Consider the following 18,097-nt stretch of genomic DNA (forward strand, 5'->3'; position numbering starts at 1 on the left):
CCAATGGCAGCGCGGGGCGGGGCGGGGCCGGGCACCGCCCCCTGCCCGCGGGGAGAGCAGCCGCCGAGCGGGCAGCGATCGCGCCCCGGCCCCGCCGCAGCCCGAGCCCCGGGCGGCCGCCGCTGCTATGCGGCTTCGCGGCGCTCGGCCTCCACCGGGTAAGCGGGGAACCCCCCTCCCCGGCCCTGCGACCGGCACCGGGACCTCCCCCGGGACCTCCCCCGCTGGCCGGTACCGGCGATCGGGGGCTCCCCGCCGCGCTCGGGGGCTGGGCGGGACCGGGGACTGGCCGCGTCCCTTGGGTGGGCTGGGACCCCCGCGGCCGGTTGCAGGGCGGGACCGGGGCTCCTCTTCCCCCTTCTATGGCCGGTTACCGGACGCTTCCCCCGCACGGGGCCCGGGGCTCCGGCTCCCTCCCCCGCGGCCGCTCCCGGCGCGGCCCCTCCGTCCCCTGCGGGCGTTACTGTCCCGGCCGGTTAGAGCCCCCCGCGCCCCGCCCCACCCCGCCCCGCCCGGGGACACGGGACGGAGCCGCCGCCGCCGCCGCCCTGTACCCGCGCCCGGGGCGTCCCGAGGCACCGACCGGAGGAGGCGGCCGGGACCGGGTGGGAGCCGCTGGTTCATCCCGGTCAGGGGGGGCCGCTTCCCCCCCCCCTTCCCCGCTGCTGGCGGGGGCCGCCGGTGCCACGTGCCCCGGGGCCGGGCTCAGCCCTGGGGACGAAACCCCCCCGGCGGCCCCCCTTATCTCCGTCTGTGCCCAGGGACCGGCAACCCCCGGGCCCGTCCTCGCTTCATGCCCCGCGGTGGCGTGAGCTCCCCCCCCCCCCCACCGGAGAGCCAGGGGTGTCCGTCCGCGGCCGGGCCCGGTGCCGGTGGCACAAAGGCCCCGTCGCTCCCACCCCGCCCGTGCCGGGTATTTTTAGCCCGGTGCAGCCGCTGTCGCTGCCGAGCACCTGCCCCCGCGGGGACGCCCCAAATCCGCCCCCCCCCCCCCCTTTCGCAGCCGGGAGGCACCGAGCGGCCAGGAGGGGACAAAGGGGCACGGCTCAAGGTCACCGCGGGCCGGGGTGCCACGGTCCTCTGGGCTTGGAGTCACCGCGGGGGCCACGCTCGGGCTCCGGTCCCTTGCGGGGATGTGGCAGCGGGGGCAAGGCCGGGGCTGGAGGCAGCAGCTCCGCACCTGGCTCCCGGCAGCGCCGGTGCTGGCACTGAGTGATTTGGTGACTCGCCAGAGGAGCACGTGCCTGGGACAAGTCTCGCTCTGGTTCTGCTCGTGGCACTCGCCGGTGCAGGGGACGGAGTCGAGCCCTTGGCACAGGACGCGGCCGGACGCTGCTGCGGTGCGGAGCATGGAGGGACCCTGTCCCCTGCCCCGGTGCCTCCCGCACCATGGGGATGGCTGCGGTAGAGGAGGGGAAACTGAGGCAGCAGCGCGGGCTCCCCGTGTTGGCAGCGGCCGAGCAGAGCGCGGCGGGGCTGCGAGCGGATGCGGCGGCTGCAGAGAGGCGCGGGGGAAGCGACCGCGCTGGAAATGGGTTCCCCTTTCCAGAAGTCGCTGCCGCCTTCTCCGGCGCTGCCGGGGCAGCACTGCCCGTGCGTGGCACCACCACGGCTGTGAGCTCCCTCCTTGCCTTTGGCATGGGCTCTGGTTGTGCTGGGTGAGGGCGTGCTGTGCTGGTTCCTCCAGTGCGCGCCGGCGGGGTGAAAAAGAGTTGAGGCACCCACAGCCCTGCATCACCCTGGGGATCCCACATGGGTTCCCCCCACACTTTGGGACTGTTCTGGTGTCCCCACGTGGGGAGCTGCCCTGTCCCCCATGGGCGACCCACGGTGCGGCTCTGCCCTCCCAGCGGGTCTGTTATCTGCGTGCGCTGGTCCCCCCGTATCCCGGTATCCGCTGCCTGCAGGGCCGGGCTGGGCTATCGGGTCCGGCAGGCCCCTTCCCCCTCCAGCAGCAGGGCCCCGGCCCTATCTCATTAGCTCGAGATTAATGAGGCTCCTGCGCTGTCTTTAACTCCTTCCTGCTCGCCGGCTCCTGCCACCAGCTCCACTGACCCTCGGCTCCGCTTCTCCCGGCAGGTTTGCGCCGACGCGTGCCAGAAGCTGAGCCAGAGGAGGACTGAGGGACGCCAGGCTCCGAACGGGGGGGGGACACACCGCATTGACCCCGGTTGGTGACGGAGGCAGCGATGTTCCGGGCTACAGCTGCTGCCTGTTGAGCCCAAGGAGGCTTCGGACGCGTTCACCGGCAGCACCCTGAGCCCAGGGAGCCCTCGAGTGAAGGAGGCATCGGGGCAAGGCTGAGGGGGGCCGGGGGCACATCCTGCTGCCCTGCCCTGCCGGTGGTGGCCATTCCTGCCCGGACACCCACCAGCACTGCAGCCCCTCAGCCGCCCTCGCCCCCCCGGGCAGCCCCATTGCAGGGCTGCCCCCCACGGCGCGGCCCAGCCTTGGAGCACAGCAGCGTGCCGGGCGCTGCCCCCCGCGGCCCCCGGGTGCTGCCCCCCGGCTGCGTGGCCCCCCGTGCCCCCGGGGACCCTCCGCCCGCCGGCAGAGCCATGAAGCTGCAGGCGGTGATGGAGAACCTGCAGCGGCAGCAGCGCGCGCGGCTGCAGCAGGCGCTGGAAGCGCGGCAGCAGGAGCAGCAGCAGCAGCAGCAGCAGCAGCAGCGCTCCACGTCCCCTCCGGCGCAGCCCACGCCAGGCCCAGGGCAGCCTCCAGCCAGCACCCCGGCCCGTGCCCGCGGTCAGGATGCGGCCCCGGCACCCTCGGAGGAAGGAGCGGAGCCTGAGAGCGCGCACATGCAGCGGGCGCAGATGGCCGCTCTCGCTGCCATGCGGGCGGCAGCCGCCGGCCTGAGCCACTCGTCCAGCCCCGGGCCGTCGGATGAGAGCCAGGCCTCGGAGGAGGAGGAGGAGGAACACGGCGAGGAGGAGGAGGAGGAGGAGGAGGATGGCGGGTACCAGCAGGAGATGGGCTCGGAGGAGGAGGAGGATCTGTGAGTGTCCGCCAGCACTGGGAAAGGGGCAGGGATGTGATCCGGCTCCGGTGGGTTTTGGTACAGCTGGGGACACCAGCATCCCACTGGGGCTGGCCGTGGTGGTGGAGGCTGCCGGGGAAGCCTGTGCTGTGGATTAGTGCCGTGGGGATGTCTTGGATGCTGGCATGGGGCAACGTTCCGTCTTTGCCCGAGAGCTGTGTGGGGCCGTGACAGAGGATGCTGCGCTGGCTCTAAATAATGCAGGGCCCTCGTGGCTGCCTCCTCGCAGCCTCTCTGGAGCAGGGAATATGCAGGAGCCATATGGCAGAGCCACCGCTGGGGCTGCACCAGGTCACTGTGTGCCGGGTGGGTGGTCCCAGCCCCACGGCTGTGGGGTGCCCATGGGGAGGACAGGTGGGAGAGGAGGGGGGACACTGCCCCGTGTGGGACCCAGCCGCTGAATCCTTCCTCTCCCTCCTGCTCTAGGAAGGGCAAGTGGGACGAAGATGACTTTGAAGAGGACCTGGGCGAGGAGGAAGAGGAAGAAGAGGAGGAGGAGGAAGAGGAAGACTACGAGGAGGAGGAAGATATGGGAGAGGAAGGGCTCGGCTCGGCAGAGGCGGTGGGGGCCGGCGCGGGCTCCCTGCTGCTCCGCAAGCCGCCGGCGCCGCAGCACTACCGGGGCGAGCCGCAGCGGGTGCCGGGCGGGCAGGAGCGGCTCCCCCCGGGGCTGGGCCACGCGCAGCCCCCGCCACCGGCGCCCGACCACGGTGACTGGACCTACGAGGAGCAGTTCAAGCAAGTAAGTGCCCGCCGAGACACGCGTGCGTCCCCTCCCCTGCTCTCGGCTCTGCCGTGCATCCCTATCGGTGCCGCCGTGGCCTCCGGTCGAGCTGCTAAGGGCACACTGGGATCCTCTGGGATCTTGGTGCTTGGGCTCAGCCTCACCCCTTCCCTGGTCGGTGGCTCTGGTGGGATCCTGGTGTCCCGGTTGGCGCCGAGGCCCCAGCGCAGGCGGGCGGTGTGATGGGGTTTGCCGCAGGGATTCTTGCTGATAACGGTGTGAAAATCCATCCCAAACTCCCGCTTCTGGTGGGGTCGTGGCTTCCTCCCCATCACCGTCACCACAGAGGTGATGCCCAGCGGGACGGCTCTGGCCCCATGGATGCTGCAGGCTCTGGAGCTCACTGTGCCCCACTTCCAGCTAATAGAAGGAAACGTTGTGCGAGCTGGGGCTCCCCGGGGGCTGCCCGGCACCTTTGATGTGTGTGTTTAAATACATCTGAGTTTAGGGCTGGGGGAAGGGACAGGAGCCAACAGCAGCAGATGGGACCCAGATGGAGCAGCCGGGGCTTGGTGGTGGCCTTTTGGGAGGGATGCGATGGCCCCTGCCCCTTCCCCTTCGCATCCTTCCCAAAAGGGGGAAGGGGCTGCCGGGATCTGCCGGCACATCTGGATGCGGGGAGGAAGCACGAGGCAGCGCGGAGCGTGCGGCCACACTCCGGCCCCAGCAGCACCCACACTGCTCCCGTCTTGTGGTTTCTCTTTGGGTGCTTCCTGCTGTCGGGGAGCAAAGAGCCGGGCCCGTGAGCTCCTGTCTGCTACAGGTTTTTGTGATACCTCAGCCGTGATCTTCCTGTTCATCACCGTCTCGGTGCCCGGCAGTCGCTCGCAGCCCTTGGGATCCAACAGGAAGATCCAGGGTGGGTGGTTGGCGTCGACCCGCGCCACGCTGGTGCGGCAGCCCATAGATGTGCTAGGGGCAGGAAGAGCCCGGCACCGTGGTTAATCATGGCAACAGCCAAGGTTGGGGGGGGGGGGAAGAGGCCGCTGTGGGAGCAGCACCGGCCGGGTGAGGCTTTCCCCGGCGCTTGGATCGCGGCCGCTGGAGCCGGGCCAGGGGTTGCTGGGCTCAGCTCAGCGCGGCGCTGGCCGGGAGCTCCTCCTTGGCCACCCTCCAGCGCGTGCCGTGCTCCAGCCCCGGCCCCGCCGAGGAGCAGCAGGAATGTAAACAGTGAGTGCCGGTGGGGGGGATGCGTTCCCCATTGCCCCGTGGCCGAACGCATCCCCGTGGGGATGCGGTGCCGGGAGCGCAGCCGTGCCGGTGCTCTGCCTTCCCGCAGTGGTGGGGAGATGAGGATGGGGTCGGTTTGGGTCCAGGGGTTGGGGTTCAGCTCTGGATGTGCTGGTGAATGACCCAGCGTGGTGCTCTCTATGCTGGAGGACGTGGTCCTCACCGGGTAATGCCATCGTGTGGGTGCCCGTCTGCACCAAAACCTCTTCCCAGGGGCTGTCCCCATCCTCCACAACGGGGTTTCATTGCCCCGTATGGGACAGATTCCTGCAAAGCGGGTTGAGCCGTGGGGGGAAGAGGAGGAGGAAGAGGGCCCACCTCAAGGAAGGGGAGGGCGTGAGGAAGAGTTATGGAGGTTATGGAGGTGAGGGAGCCGGCGCGTGGCACCTCCCCATCCCCGGGGACAGCTACCGCGAGGCAGAGGTCAGCTCGGCACTGACCCGGGCGCAGGCAGCAGAACAAAGGAGCCCCCGGCGCCGCGGGGGGCTCGGTGGCTCCTCGATGGGGAAAGGGACGTTTTGGGGCCCAGAGGAGGAGGATCCCCATGGGTGATGGCCTCCACAGCCTCCTCTTCCTCCTCCTCCAGGCTCGCTTTCGGTTTGACCTCGTGCCTGTCGTAGCAAGGAGGGGACTGGGATGGCATCAGCACATCCCCAACTGACGCTCTTGTGTGGGTTTGGATTGGCACCCCTAAGGGCACAACAGGTCCCCACAGGGGCTGGGTGATGCCGGCTTGGTTGTGGTGGTCGCAGGGGCTGGGGGTGAGCCTGGGGCAGAGGGCACACTGCTGCTCCATAGGGCACAAGCCCTCCCAAAGCTCCGGTGCTGCTCACATCCAGCTCTGCCGGGGAGAAACCTGCTTTGAGTCCGTGCCCCAACCCCGGGGCTCTGCATGGAACCCCCCTCCTGACCTTTCTGTTTCGGTACTGCTATTACTGTGCCCCACTAACACCAGTTTCCTGCCTGTGCCCCTTGGGGAGCTTCCTGTGCTGCCTGCACTCCCTCGGGCACCAGCACCGTGTCCTGCAGGGTTGGGAGGGGGGGGGGATCTACCTCCTGGTGCCCCCTGCACCAGGCACTGTCTCCGATTTGGGTGTCCCCTTTGGGGTGCTGTGTTTGGGCTGCCACAGGCTGGTATTTAACACCCTCGCCTTCAGAGGAAGCAGCGGAGGCTTTGAGAAGCTGGTGCTTTGTGGGGGGGGGGATGCAAGAGGTTTCTTAAGGTGTCCCAAATGGGAGCAACGGTGGCACATGGGGGGGGTGAAAACCTCAGCCCTTATCTTGAGCTGAGCATTGCCCCACTGCAGTGTTTCAAAGGGCAATGATTGGGGGGGGGTGAAGAAAGAAGTAAACCAAAAGCAAATCTGCAGCTTCGGGGGGGGGGGGGGCAAAAGCCAAAACCTGCCCCCCCCCCCCCATCCTGCCTGCTTCCAGGATTCCACACACTGGGAACACAGTGACTCCCGGGAAGATGAAGCTGGGATTTTCCTGCGGGAAAAGCCTGGTTTTCCTCCAAAACCCAGGCTCTGGTTAAGGCGTGGGGGCCCTGAACCCTTCCTCCCATGGTTTATTTCCTTTTGCCCCCCCACCAGTGCTGGTTGGGGGCACGGGGGGGGGGCCCACGGCCCCTTCACGAGGGTCCATTTACTGTCCTTAAAATATTGATTAGTGCTTTATTGCATGAGCCAGGGGCAAGGGGGCCCCTGCACAGGGAAAGGGGGACCCGCATGTCACCAGCCCCCCAGCCCTAAAGGCGTTTGAGCTGTGGCCAGTGCCGTGGCGTGGCCAGATAAAGGGCAGCACCATGGGGCCCCCCCTGTGCTGGGAGGAGGTAGATAACGGGGGCGAGGAGGGGACCCCTCATGGGACAAGGGCCGTGCCCACCGCGGTGCTGCCGTCCTGCGCCCGGCTCGCTGCAGGGTGCTCCCAAGCTGGGATCCATCCCGGTAATTGGCTCGCGGTGCTCAGGGAGCCTTCTCGGAGCCGTAATCCCACCGGATCCCTGGCCGGGGGTCAGGGACTTCTTGGTGAGAGCGGCTTAGCCTCCCCCAGCCCTGCCTGGTGCCTGCTCCGGTGTTTGGACACCGAGTGAAGCCGTTTCTCCCGAGGAGACCAGGGATAACGCACAACGTAGGGGACAGGGATGGGGGATGGACCAGTGGCCAGTGCCTTCGCTGTGTTTGCTTCTGGGTGAACCAGCACCCCACCCCATTCCGCATGGGAACCAGGCTTGGTCCTCCCGCATTGGCATTGTCTGGTAGTGTCCCCCTCGCAAGCCTCAGCTCCCCCCCCCCGGCTCCGGCTGATTCAAGGGCTGCAGAGGAGGCTCCGGCACAGCTGAACCAACAGGAATGAGGGTTTATTTAAAAGAAGAAGGGAGGGGGGGGAACAGCAGAGCAAGGGCAGGTCTTTTGTCAGCAAAGCAAACACCCGCCGGGCTGTGGGGCGGTTGGGCAAGGGAGCAGCATTGCTCCATCACCCTATTTCTGGCCCAAACCGCAGGAGCGGGGCCCGGCGCGCAGCCGGACGTGCTGCAATCGGGGGCCAGGGTGGGGGGCAGGTGGTGTTTTAGGGATGGGGGGAGCGTCTCTGTTGGTACTCAGCTGCTTGCCGGACGCCGAGTCCCTGGGGCAGCCGGATCGGGGGGTTTAGGGTGCAGGTCCTGGCTCCCAACCTGCTCCCGGCCCCTTCCATTTGGTCACTTCATGTGCCTGTGCCAGGGTCCCCTCTCAATGGAGCTGGTGACAGCCCACGTGTATCCCATGGATGGGGCAGCACCGTCCCTGCTGTGGTCACTTCCTTGTCCCCCCCTGCTAGAGATGGCAGCGGGGAGCACCGGGGCAGACCCTGGCCCTAAATCCCTTTGCCTCCTGCCTCAGTTTCCCTGCCTGCCTCGCAGGCAGATCTTGGCACTGCCGGAGCAGCTCTGCAGGGCTGATGGCCCAGTGCTGGCTCCCTCTCAAAACCATCTGCTGGAGGGGCTGCTGGAGCTCTGCCAGCTCCCATGGGCAGGACTGGGGCGTGTGGGTCTCCCCCCCCACCCCAACCGATACCAGCAGGGACACGGTGGAGTTGCTGTGCCCTGGATGGACGAACCTCGCATTTCAGGAACAGATTTGCAATTAGCCAAATCCGGGCGGTGGTGGAAGCCCTGGTGACAGTGACTCATCTGCTCCGGCTCCCAGCGATCCCGCTCTAAGCCGATCATTTACATATGGTGGAATTTAAACCCCAGCTCTGCTGCCGGGGCCGCTGTCCCTGTGCTCACACACTGCCCCGCACCCGGGGCTCTCAAGGGGGACGGACAGCCCAAAGCGGGGAGCTCACCGGGTCCCCCAAGGCTTTGCTCTGTTTCTCTGTCAGGAAAAGCTTTGCTTTTGGCCATGTTCCCCCCTCCCGGCCCGTGCCATGGGGCTGCGGGTGAGCCGGGCGCTGGGTGTTGCTGCCTGGGCCGAGCTTTGTGAACCCTGCCTGGCTGCACTGAATTAATATTTGCACAAGGTCTGGGGCGATAGCGAGCTCGTGTCAAGGGCATGCACCGGCACGCACCAGGGCCAGCATCCCATCGCCCGGCTTAGAGAGGGGGTGACAGCCCCCAGGACCCCCGTCCCAACACCGCTTGGCCCCGAGCTCTCAGCTCAGACGCTGCTGCCCAGCAGGACCCGCAGAAACCATGGTTTGAAATGCAACTGCAGCAGGATTCGCTTCCTCCTCCGCAGGAAGGGGAAGCAGCAGCAGCAGCAGCAGCAGCCGCAGCGCAGCCGTCCTGGGAGCCGCTGTCAGCCCGCCCGGGCCGGTGGCTCCATGCGGAGCGTTGCGGCTGCTGCCGGGCCCCGCAGCGCGGTGGGGAGGGCGGCCTCGGGCGCAGGGACAATGGTGGGTCAGGGAGGTTAAACGGCGACTAATTCGCCCATTCAATGTCCCCCCTCCGTGCCGGTGGCACCCGCGGTGCCGGCGCTGACACGGCCTGCGTGCCCCTGGGTCACCCGTACGGCTGCTGCCCCCAGCCTGGGCACGGGGGGGCTCTGTGGGTCTAATGGGGGGGGCTTGGTTTGGGTCGGGGCACTGCTTGGCCGTGAGCTTCTACTCATCCCTGTCCCCTTCCCCACGTCGAGTGGTGTGGGTCCCGCAGGACCGCAGCACGGATGCAGCTACAGCATCACTAGGGGGGGTGGTGGTGGTTTGCTGATGCTGGGGGGAGCGTGGTTGGTCTCAGGGCCCCCCGAGTCGGAGGGCGATGACCGGGGATTGGGACCGGGCTTGTCCCTGAGGAGGGGGCACCGGTGGGGAGCGGTGATGGGGCCGTGTCCTGGCCCGCCAAGGGGACAATGCTGGGAACCAGCGGGAACAATAGTGCCGACGGGAAGCACGGGGCGAGGGCCCAGCTCTCGCCACCCCCCTTCCCCTCAGCTCCCCGGCTGCCCCCGCGCTCCGGCAGCAGGAATCCCGCCGGGCCGGTCAGTGGACTCGGCCCCATCCCGCACGGGCGTGTTCCCGGCCGGCCGAACCGGGAGGGGTTAATGGGAGGGGGCACATCCCTGCTGCCCCTTCCCAGCCCGCAATGGAGACCGCTGTGCTTTGGAGGGGGCTCGGGGATGGGAGCAGCGAGAGCTGCCCCGTCCCTAAGCCGAGCGCTTTATCTGCAGCGGGATCTGAGCCGGACTCCCCCTTTGCCCTTCGCTGTGAGGGAGAGGCCCCAGCAAACCCCATTCCTTGTGCTGGATGGGGGGGGACCGACGGGGCCCCACGGCCTCGGGAACCCCAGCCGTGACTCAGCCGCCGTCTGACGGGAAAGCAGCTCAAGCATCTCCCGCAACGCCTCATCCCCGCGCTCTGGTTCTTACAAAGCACTTTCTTCCCCTGCAACCCCCAGCCGCGGTGCGGGGCCGGTGCCAAGGCATGCGGGGGGGCCGGGAAACACCCCCTTGGTGTTTATGTGCGTTAAATAACTCGTTAACGTGCGCGGTTCCTCCCACACCCCCCCCGCTGCCCGGCATCGCCCCTGCGCTGTCAGCGGGACAAAGGGACGTTCCCTATGGAATGCTTGGAGGAAGGAAGGAAGAGAAGGAGACCCCCACTCCCTGCAGCCGCCGCTTTCACGCCGCTCTAGCATCAATCAGAGGCTTCCCTCGGTACCTGCCGCAGGCGCCGCACCGGCGTGGGCTCTGCCCTGCTGCTGCCTTTGGGGTTTTTCCCTAAATACAGAAAATCAGGATTTTCCAGCCTCTGGAAGGCAGCGGGATGTGCCAGAGGGCCTGACCCCCACCCCCCCGCCCCCCCAGGGTCACGGCATGCACGTCCCAAACCGGTATCGAGGAGAAGGGAGGAAGGCCGAGAGTGCCGGGACTTCCTGGCGATGGAAAAGAGACTTGGAAATTAATCCCCAAGGCCTGAAAACCAGAATCAAGCTGGGGTTGGGATGGGGGGGGAGATGCTTTTAACTCGGGCTTCTCTGCAGCCACAGCCCTGCACACCCCTGCTCTGGTTGGGGGGGGGGAAACCCTCACTTGGCTCTGGTGTAAGTCCCGGCATTGCTGAGTGCTTCCCCTCCCTGCTGTAATTACCCCTTTGCCTGCCGCGATGGGGAGCAGTGGGCTGGGGAGGTTATCTCGGTCCCTCCCGGACCCCCGGCACGCACCGCTCCCGTGCCGAGGGCTCTGTGCTGCATTCCTGGCATTGCCGAGGGGCCGCCTCCCCGGCAGCCCTTTGAAAGGCACCGGGTTGGGATTTTCCCGTAATCTGGTTTGAATCGTTAATCCGGTCATCCACACCAAACGCCGGGCCGGCATCCTGCCGGGGTGCGGGCTCAGCACCGCCCCCCCCCCCTTTCCTCATTCCTCCTCCACTTAATTATATATCTGCTGGCAACAGCCATCTGGCACCGTGTCCTCAGCCGGCCATGGGGGGACCCATGGCGGTTGTGCCGCCGGCAAGGCGGGTCGGGCACCGTGGCACAGAGCCGGTGGTGTTTGCCCTGTGCTGAGCGAGCACCGGGAGCAGTGGGTGCTTGGGGCCGGATCCCCATCCCCAGGACCGGGGGGGGGGGGGTGTCTCTTATCCTCGTTGTGCCGCGGCATCCCCGGCACCGCAGCCTCGCCGTGGCGAGGGGATCTCGTTGCGTTGCAGTTTGAGCCGTTTCCACCTCCCTGCAGCCTCCCCAGTTACGAAACGGGAATCTCTTGACTCAGCAGCGGCCCCGCGGCCTCTCCCGGCTCCCTGCCTGGTGCTACCTTTGCACCGAGCCGCGCTCTGCGCCGCGCAGGAGGCCGTGAGCGATGGCCGGAAGGGCACCGGCACCTGCTGATTTCGGTGCGGTGGTGCCGCGCTCGGTTTCACACGCTGCCGATGCGAGAGCACGTTTCTGTTCCTCAATCTTTATTTTGAGCCCCGGTATCGAAGCTGCCCTGCGGTGCCTTTCAGTGGTGCCGGGGTGTGCGGCTGCCAGTGATGGCACAGCCAGGCTGCCATCAATGCAAGGGAAACCCTGCATGGTGCTGCCGGGAATCGTTCCCCCCCGCCCTGCCCCATTCCATGCCCGGTGGCGAGGGGGAACGGGGACAGCTCCGTGATGCCGCGGTCACGGCACATCCCCTGCTCCGGCTCCCTGGCAGAGCCGCACCAAGGTCTTGTGGGCCCGGCTGAGCCCCTCTCCCTGCTCTGGAGCGCGGTGGAGCTGTCGAAATCTCACCGGTAACCGCAGGCAGCAGCTTGCGACACGGCCTTTGCCCGGCTGCGGCGCTGGGCGTGCCGCAGGGCCTCAAGGGCACCGGCTGGGAATGGGGCTCCCTTAGTGACCCCACACTGCTTCATCCTGATGGGGGGGGGGACGGGAAGGGGGACGGTTGTGGCCGGCGGAGCTTGGATTGGGACCACCAATGCTGCGGGCAGTGGGGGGCACGTGAAAGGGCGGCCGCTAATCCCCATGTCCTGCCCGGCGCACGCTTTCCTCAGCTGATGGCTCGTTTTCCTTCATCCTCTTAAACATTCCCTTCAGGATGATGCCAGAAGGGGGGCTCACAGCCAAGGTGGGGGGGGGAGGAAGGGGGTCCTGGCAGTCAATAACTCTCCATACGCACCCCGGTAGCAGTTTTAGTCAAGAGCTGCCTTGCTGAAGGTGGATGGAGCCCTCCGGTGTTTTCCTAAACGGCCAATCCGTTTTAGAGCTCTGTAGGTTAATGGGCTCCTCGTGACCCCCCTGCACTGTGCCAGGACAGCTCCACGGTCATGCCGTGACCCACCGTGATCCGGGACCCTTCTCCCTCTCCAGGTTTGGATTTAAATGAGTGGCTTTCAGAGCTGCTCGAGGAAAGGCTGGATTGGCTCCAGCCCCGCATCCCTCAGCCGGTGGGGAGGAACCACCACGGCAGTGCCCTCTCTGTCTCACTCCATCCCTGGTGCCGGTGCCCCTCGAGGCTCCCCGCTGCCCATGGACCCCGGGGTGCTGGGGTAGGAGATGCGCTTTGAGGGCTCTTGGCCAGTGGTGCCGGTGACTCCGGCCCTTTCCCGGCGGGATTGCTGGGGCCGGGTGAGGTTTCCAGGGGAACTGGGGGGTTTATGGCTTTCCTGCACGCCCGGCCCCTCTTATCACGGCCCCATTGATCCCTTTGATCGGCGCCGGCAGCTGAGTTCAGCCCCGCGGGGTCCGGATCTGGGGGGGGTGTGTGTGAAGGGAGGGGGACAGTGGGAGAAGGGGGCTCGGCAGTGGGTCCCGGTGCCGCCGTGTGCCCGCGGGACGAGCGGGTGTACCGGTGACCCGGTTGAACGCGGTGCGCGTTGGCTGGGTTACGCAGTGATATTTATAGCCCCGTGCCGCTGGCAGCTGTTCAAAGCTGTCATTGAGGAAAGCGGGAGCCCCGCGCAGTGCCGTCCATCCCCGTGGCGCCTGGGCAGCCCCCGGCTCTGACACCTCCTCCTCGACGAGGGGGGATGAGGATGAGGAGCGTCCCCCCAGCCACCACCGCCTCTGGACTGCGCCGCGCTGAGGGGGCCGGGGCAGAGCCGGGCGCTCCGCAGCACATCCCTGCTGCCATAAATCAGGCAGGAATGCGCCGTGTCGGGACGCAGCCACCCCTGACACCAGGTGCCCCGGCACAACCGGGCGCTCGAGGTGCCCCAGGCCTTGCCCCGCTCCGGCAGTGCCGGGGTTCGCTCCGGGGAGATGCTCTTGCAGGAGGAGGTGCTGCCAGCCCTGATGGGGCAGCTTTGCCCTCCTCATTTGTCAGCGCTGGACCCCCAGGGAGCCGTTTTGAGCCCACCGCTGCAGGCGCAAGCCTCCTGGTTCATGGGCGCGCACCAGCCGGTTCTCTTGGCACTGGGTCTCTCCGGCGCTGCAGGTGTGGAGGAGGGATCGTGCCAAAGCATCGCTCCAGTCTGCGCCGGGCAGGATGCTAAAAATACCTGGGATCGGCATTCCCGAGAGGAGCAGGGGCCGAGCACGGTGTTCGCAGCTGCACCGGCTCTCAGTGGGGCAGGGGATGGTGGTGCCAGGTCCAGCCTCAGCTGCAGGGACCTTGGGGACCCCATGGCCCCATGCACGGGCCCCCAGAGCCCTCGGCATCCTGTGAGGCTCCAGGATCACAGCCCAGGGATGCTGGTTTGGGGTATTGGGGGGGTCTGGGGTGGTGAGGGGCATTGGTACAGGAGTGGGGAGCATTGGTACTGGGGGGGGAGCATCGGCATAGGGGTTTCTGAGTGGTGTTCTCCTCTCGTTGTGCAGCTGTATGAGCTGGATGGGGACCCCAGGAGGAAGGAGTTCCTGGACGACCTCTTCAGCTTCATGCAGAAGCGAGGTGAGCCCCTCTGGACCTCTGCCCCGGAGGCTCCCCCTTCTCCCCCCACCCACCCACATCCTCCCCGGGGCTGGGGGCTCATTTCCTCACCCCTCATCCCAACCCCGAGTTCAGTCCCAGCCCCGCTCGGGCCCATGGTTAATTTTTAACCTCTTTGCACAATGGGGTCAAACCTGCTGGGCTGGATCCGGGCTCCCCTCACCCGCTCCGGCTCTTGGCCAACCCTGGGCACGTTGCCCCCAGCCAGTGTTCCCCCCCCCAGGTTATCACTGAGGATGAAGCCCCTTGCTACCTCTTCACTCTGCTGGGGTGTGGGATGCTGTGTCCGGGGGGCAGGGGGAGTCATGGAAAGGGCTGGAAACGAGGCTAAGGGTCTGGTTCCTGCATGGAAAACAGCTCTGGAAGTGCTGACACATCGCTGCCTCCAGCCCTTTGTGGGGCTGGCATTGGGGGAAGCACGTGTGCTCTGTGTGTGTGTGTGTGCATGGAGAGGGGGGGGGACCCCCACTGGCAGCGTCCCACCGAGATCACACCCCGGAGCTGGGCAGGCAGAGAGGGGGATGCGCTGCAGCCCCTTCCCCATCCCTAAAGGGGACCCCCATGAATAACCCCCGTTATAAATAACTCGTGTTGCCGGGTGCCACCGGGCTCAGCCTGAGAAACCGCGCTCAGCTGCGGCTGCAGGCGCGAGTTTCTGTTTCCTTTGCTCATGAGGCTGATGCTCAGAGGGGGGGGTCCAAGGAGATGGTGGGAGGGAGGGGATGAGCAGCAACACCCCCCCCCCCCCGCTGCCTCGCTGGGGGTCTCGATGGCTTCCCCCTGGGGTGAGAAAGCAGAACCCAGACCCGCTCTCTCCTCCCTTCCCCGCTCCCCAGGGACCCCCGTCAACCGGATCCCCATCATGGCCAAGCAGGTGCTGGACCTGTACATGCTGTACACGCTGGTGACGGAGAAGGGCGGCCTGGTGGAGGTGATCAACAAGAAGCTGTGGCGAGAGATCACCAAGGGGCTGAACCTGCCCACCTCCATCACCAGCGCTGCCTTCACCCTGCGCACCCAGTGAGCGGCGGGGGGCTCGGCGCGGCGGGCAGGGACGGGGGACGGGGGGGGGGTCCTGCGGTTGGTGATGGTGCTGCCCTGCATGGGGGCGGACAGGGATGGATGGGTACCATCACCATCACCATCATCCTCCCCATCGCTTTCCTCCGGCAGGTACATGAAGTACCTGTACCCCTACGAATGTGAGAAGCGAGGGCTGAGCAACCCCAACGAGCTGCAGGCGGCCATCGACAGCAACCGGCGGGAGGGCCGCCGGCAGGGCTTTGGCAACTCCCTCTTCACCTACTCCCCCGGCGGCACCCATGGGCTCCTCTCCTCCCCGAAGCTGCCGGTGCCGGCGCTGGGGTTGGCGTCCACCACCAACGGCGGATCCATCGCTCCCGTCCAGAAGATCAAGAAAGGTAACGGCCGCTATGGGGCCCGGGCTGTGGGCTGAGCAATGGTGGGGGGGGGGGGGGGTGGTGTTCACGCTCCTGTCCCCCTCCTTTGGGCACTGGGGATCATTCCAGGGACCCTCACTCCGCTCAGGGGCAGGAGGGGACACGCCGGGGTGGTGGCATCCATCCCTCCCTGCGCCCCGCATCGCTGAGCGCCGCTCTGCCCCTGCAGAGGAGGACTCCCCCATCCCCATCTCCGTGCCCAGCCGGCTCCCGGTCTCGCTGGCCGGGCACCCCGTGGTGGCAGCGCAGGCGGCCGCGGTGCAGGTGGCAGCGGCGGCTCAGGCCGCGGCGCTGGAGCAGCTGCGGGAGAAGCTGGAATCGGGGGAGCCCCCGGAGAAGAAGATGGCGTTGGTGACGGACGAGCAGCAGCGGCTCATGCAGCGGGCGCTGCAGCAGAACCTCCTGGCCATGACGGCCCAGCTGCCCATGAGCATCCGCATCAACAGCCAGGGCACCCGCTCGCCAGGTCAGTGCCAGCCCCGGCAGAGCCCCCCGGCCCCCGTGGTCCTTGCGGGGTCCGTAACCCGGCTCTTCCCCGGCAGAGAACCGCCAGGACTCGGCCACCGGCCTGGGCAGCAACGGCACCAACAGCATCAGCATGTCGGTTGAGATCAACGGTATCGTCTACACAGGTGAGGGGCTCGTCCTCTGCCGTCCCCAGCATCCCCCGGTGCTGGCACTCCCGGCAGCGTCGGCACGGCCGCACCGCCCCATGGCTCAGCCCCCCTGCTCTCTCCACCCAGGTGTGCTGTTCGCCCAGACGCCCGGCCCTTCCTCCTCCTCTTCCTCCTCCTCCTCCTCGCTCCCTTCCTCTGCCTACAGCAAAGGCAACGGCGGTGGCGGCGGTGGCAGCCGGACCAGCGGCAGTGGTGGCGGCGGCGGCACCACCGCGGCACCGACCAACCTGGCCGTGCCGCCCACTTCTACCTCCAACAACGCTTCGCCTTAACAAACACCCCTGCACCGGGGCCTCATTGGGGTCTCATTGGGGTCTCAGCGGGCTCTGCCCGTGCCCTCGTGTTGTTGGCTTTCCCTTCACAAGCCAGAAAAGCTTTAGCCCAAGGGGGGGGGGGTTTTGCCAGAGCCGCCGGCTCGTCCCGCTGCGCCGCGCCGGTCCGGGACCGTTTACCTCACTCACATCACACTTTGCACTGTACATTTATTATTATTATTAATTATTAATTATTGGGTTTGACCTCGTGTTACCTCCAGACAGACGCACGGACGCCTGCCCATGCGAGCTGTAGTGAAACCCCCCCTCCGGTGCACTCTCTAAAGGCAAAAAACAAAAACCCCATCGATAAATCGGGATATTTTATCCATTTAGATCCTCATTTAGCTCCTTTTCCCCCTATCCCCAATCCCTTTTCTTTTTGAGGACTCGCTATACGGGATTTGAAGAGGTTGTTGTTTGATTGTTTCGTTGTAAATAGCTTCTATTTTATTCTCAGAAAGAAGAATCAGACTTTAACATGCAAAATGATATATATTAGTGCTCATCAGGGAAACAGGAGCTTGGAAAACTGGGAAATCTGTAGTGGAAACTGGGAAAGCTTTAGTGGAAAGCCTGATTTGTATTCCTTCCCCCGTTATACTACTGTGGAAAGCCCGTTTGGGCATCTTTTCCTCCCCAAAACAAGCAGCGTGGTGAGAGCAGGAGCCAGGAGATGCTTGGTGGAGGGGGGGGAGATTGGCTTAAATAGCCACTTAGCAACGGGATGCAGGAGCTTGTATCCGTGCTGGGGATGCTCAAGGACCGGGGGGCTGTGGGGTGCCCCGGTCCTTCAGGATCCCCCAGCCCTAAGGGTGGATTTGAAGCATCTTTCTCTCCCCATCCTGCCACGCTGAGGATTTTCCCACTCTTTTAACCTTTCCTTGCCCCCCCCCCCTCCATCCCAAACCATCTGCGTGAGACACAATCACGACCCGATACCGAACACCCACCCCCCCTTTCTTACCCCAATTCGGTATCTCAAGTCCTCAGGTTCCCACCTCAAGCACAGGGTGGGTTGTTTCCCCCCCCACCTCCCCTTCCCCAGGTGCCTGGTGTGTGTGTGGGGGTTCTCTTGCTCTTGGACCCCCCCCTTTTCTTTGCTTTTCCCTTGGGGAAGAGGCGATCTCAGGGGATTCGGGGCTTTTCCAGCTTGGTTTTAGCCTCTTTCCACAGCTGGAAGTGCCCCTTTAGTGGCTCCATGAACCCCATCCCTTATGGGGGGGGTAGGGAGGTGATGCAGGGGAGGGGTCCATCCGCCTCCTGCCGCTGTTGGATCCAGCTCTCCACAAGGAGATATCCCAAAGGGGGGGGGGGGAGGTGGTTTTTACACCCAGGGTGGGCTTTAGATTCTCTTCAGTGACTTTTTCCTTTGTACAGTCACCGTTTTGGGTTGGTTTCTTTATTTTTCATGATTTTCACGCCCCCCCCTTTTTCCTTCCCCTTGTTTTTCGGGGTTTTTTTTTTTGGAATATATTACCTCCCACTGGATTTTTGGGGTTTTTTTTTTTTTACATATCAGTTTAAAAAGAGAAGAATAATAATAAAAAAAAGAAGCCTAAATCAGTTTCTCTGGGGTTTAGAAAAGCAAAAACTCAATAGGAACGGACCCAGCTGCAGCCGCCTCGACCCAGCGAGCGCATCTTAACTCAGGTAAAAATAGACAGAAGAATGAAAAACGGAGAGAAAAAAAAACAACAACAAAAAAGACAAAAAAAAGGACAAAAAATAGGAATAAAAACCACATTCTACCTCTGCGAGCGG

The 18,097-nt window shown here is 65.5% G+C and overlaps 1 protein-coding gene across 1 annotated transcript; it reads left to right on the forward strand.

Annotated features, from left to right (window-relative positions):
• The first annotated feature begins 33 nt into the window (after positions 1–33).
• Positions 34–16,537, forward strand: ARID3A (AT-rich interaction domain 3A). Its single transcript, XM_062625083.1, has 9 exons — positions 34–158; positions 2,080–2,998; positions 3,467–3,782; positions 13,771–13,843; positions 14,719–14,902; positions 15,056–15,303; positions 15,512–15,808; positions 15,885–15,974; positions 16,086–16,537. Exons 2-9 carry the CDS (start codon positions 2,559–2,561, stop codon positions 16,289–16,291), a joined length of 1,854 nt encoding a protein of 617 aa, XP_062481067.1. The 5' UTR covers positions 34–158; positions 2,080–2,558; the 3' UTR covers positions 16,292–16,537.
• The last annotated feature ends 1,560 nt before the right edge of the window (positions 16,538–18,097 follow it).

The sequence above is a fragment of the Pezoporus occidentalis genome, unplaced genomic scaffold, assembly GCF_034315485.1.
Source record: "Pezoporus occidentalis ecotype Australia unplaced genomic scaffold, CSIRO_AGI_Poc_V1 ctg276, whole genome shotgun sequence".
In the NCBI taxonomy this organism is placed as follows: Eukaryota; Metazoa; Chordata; class Aves; order Psittaciformes; family Psittacidae; genus Pezoporus; species Pezoporus occidentalis.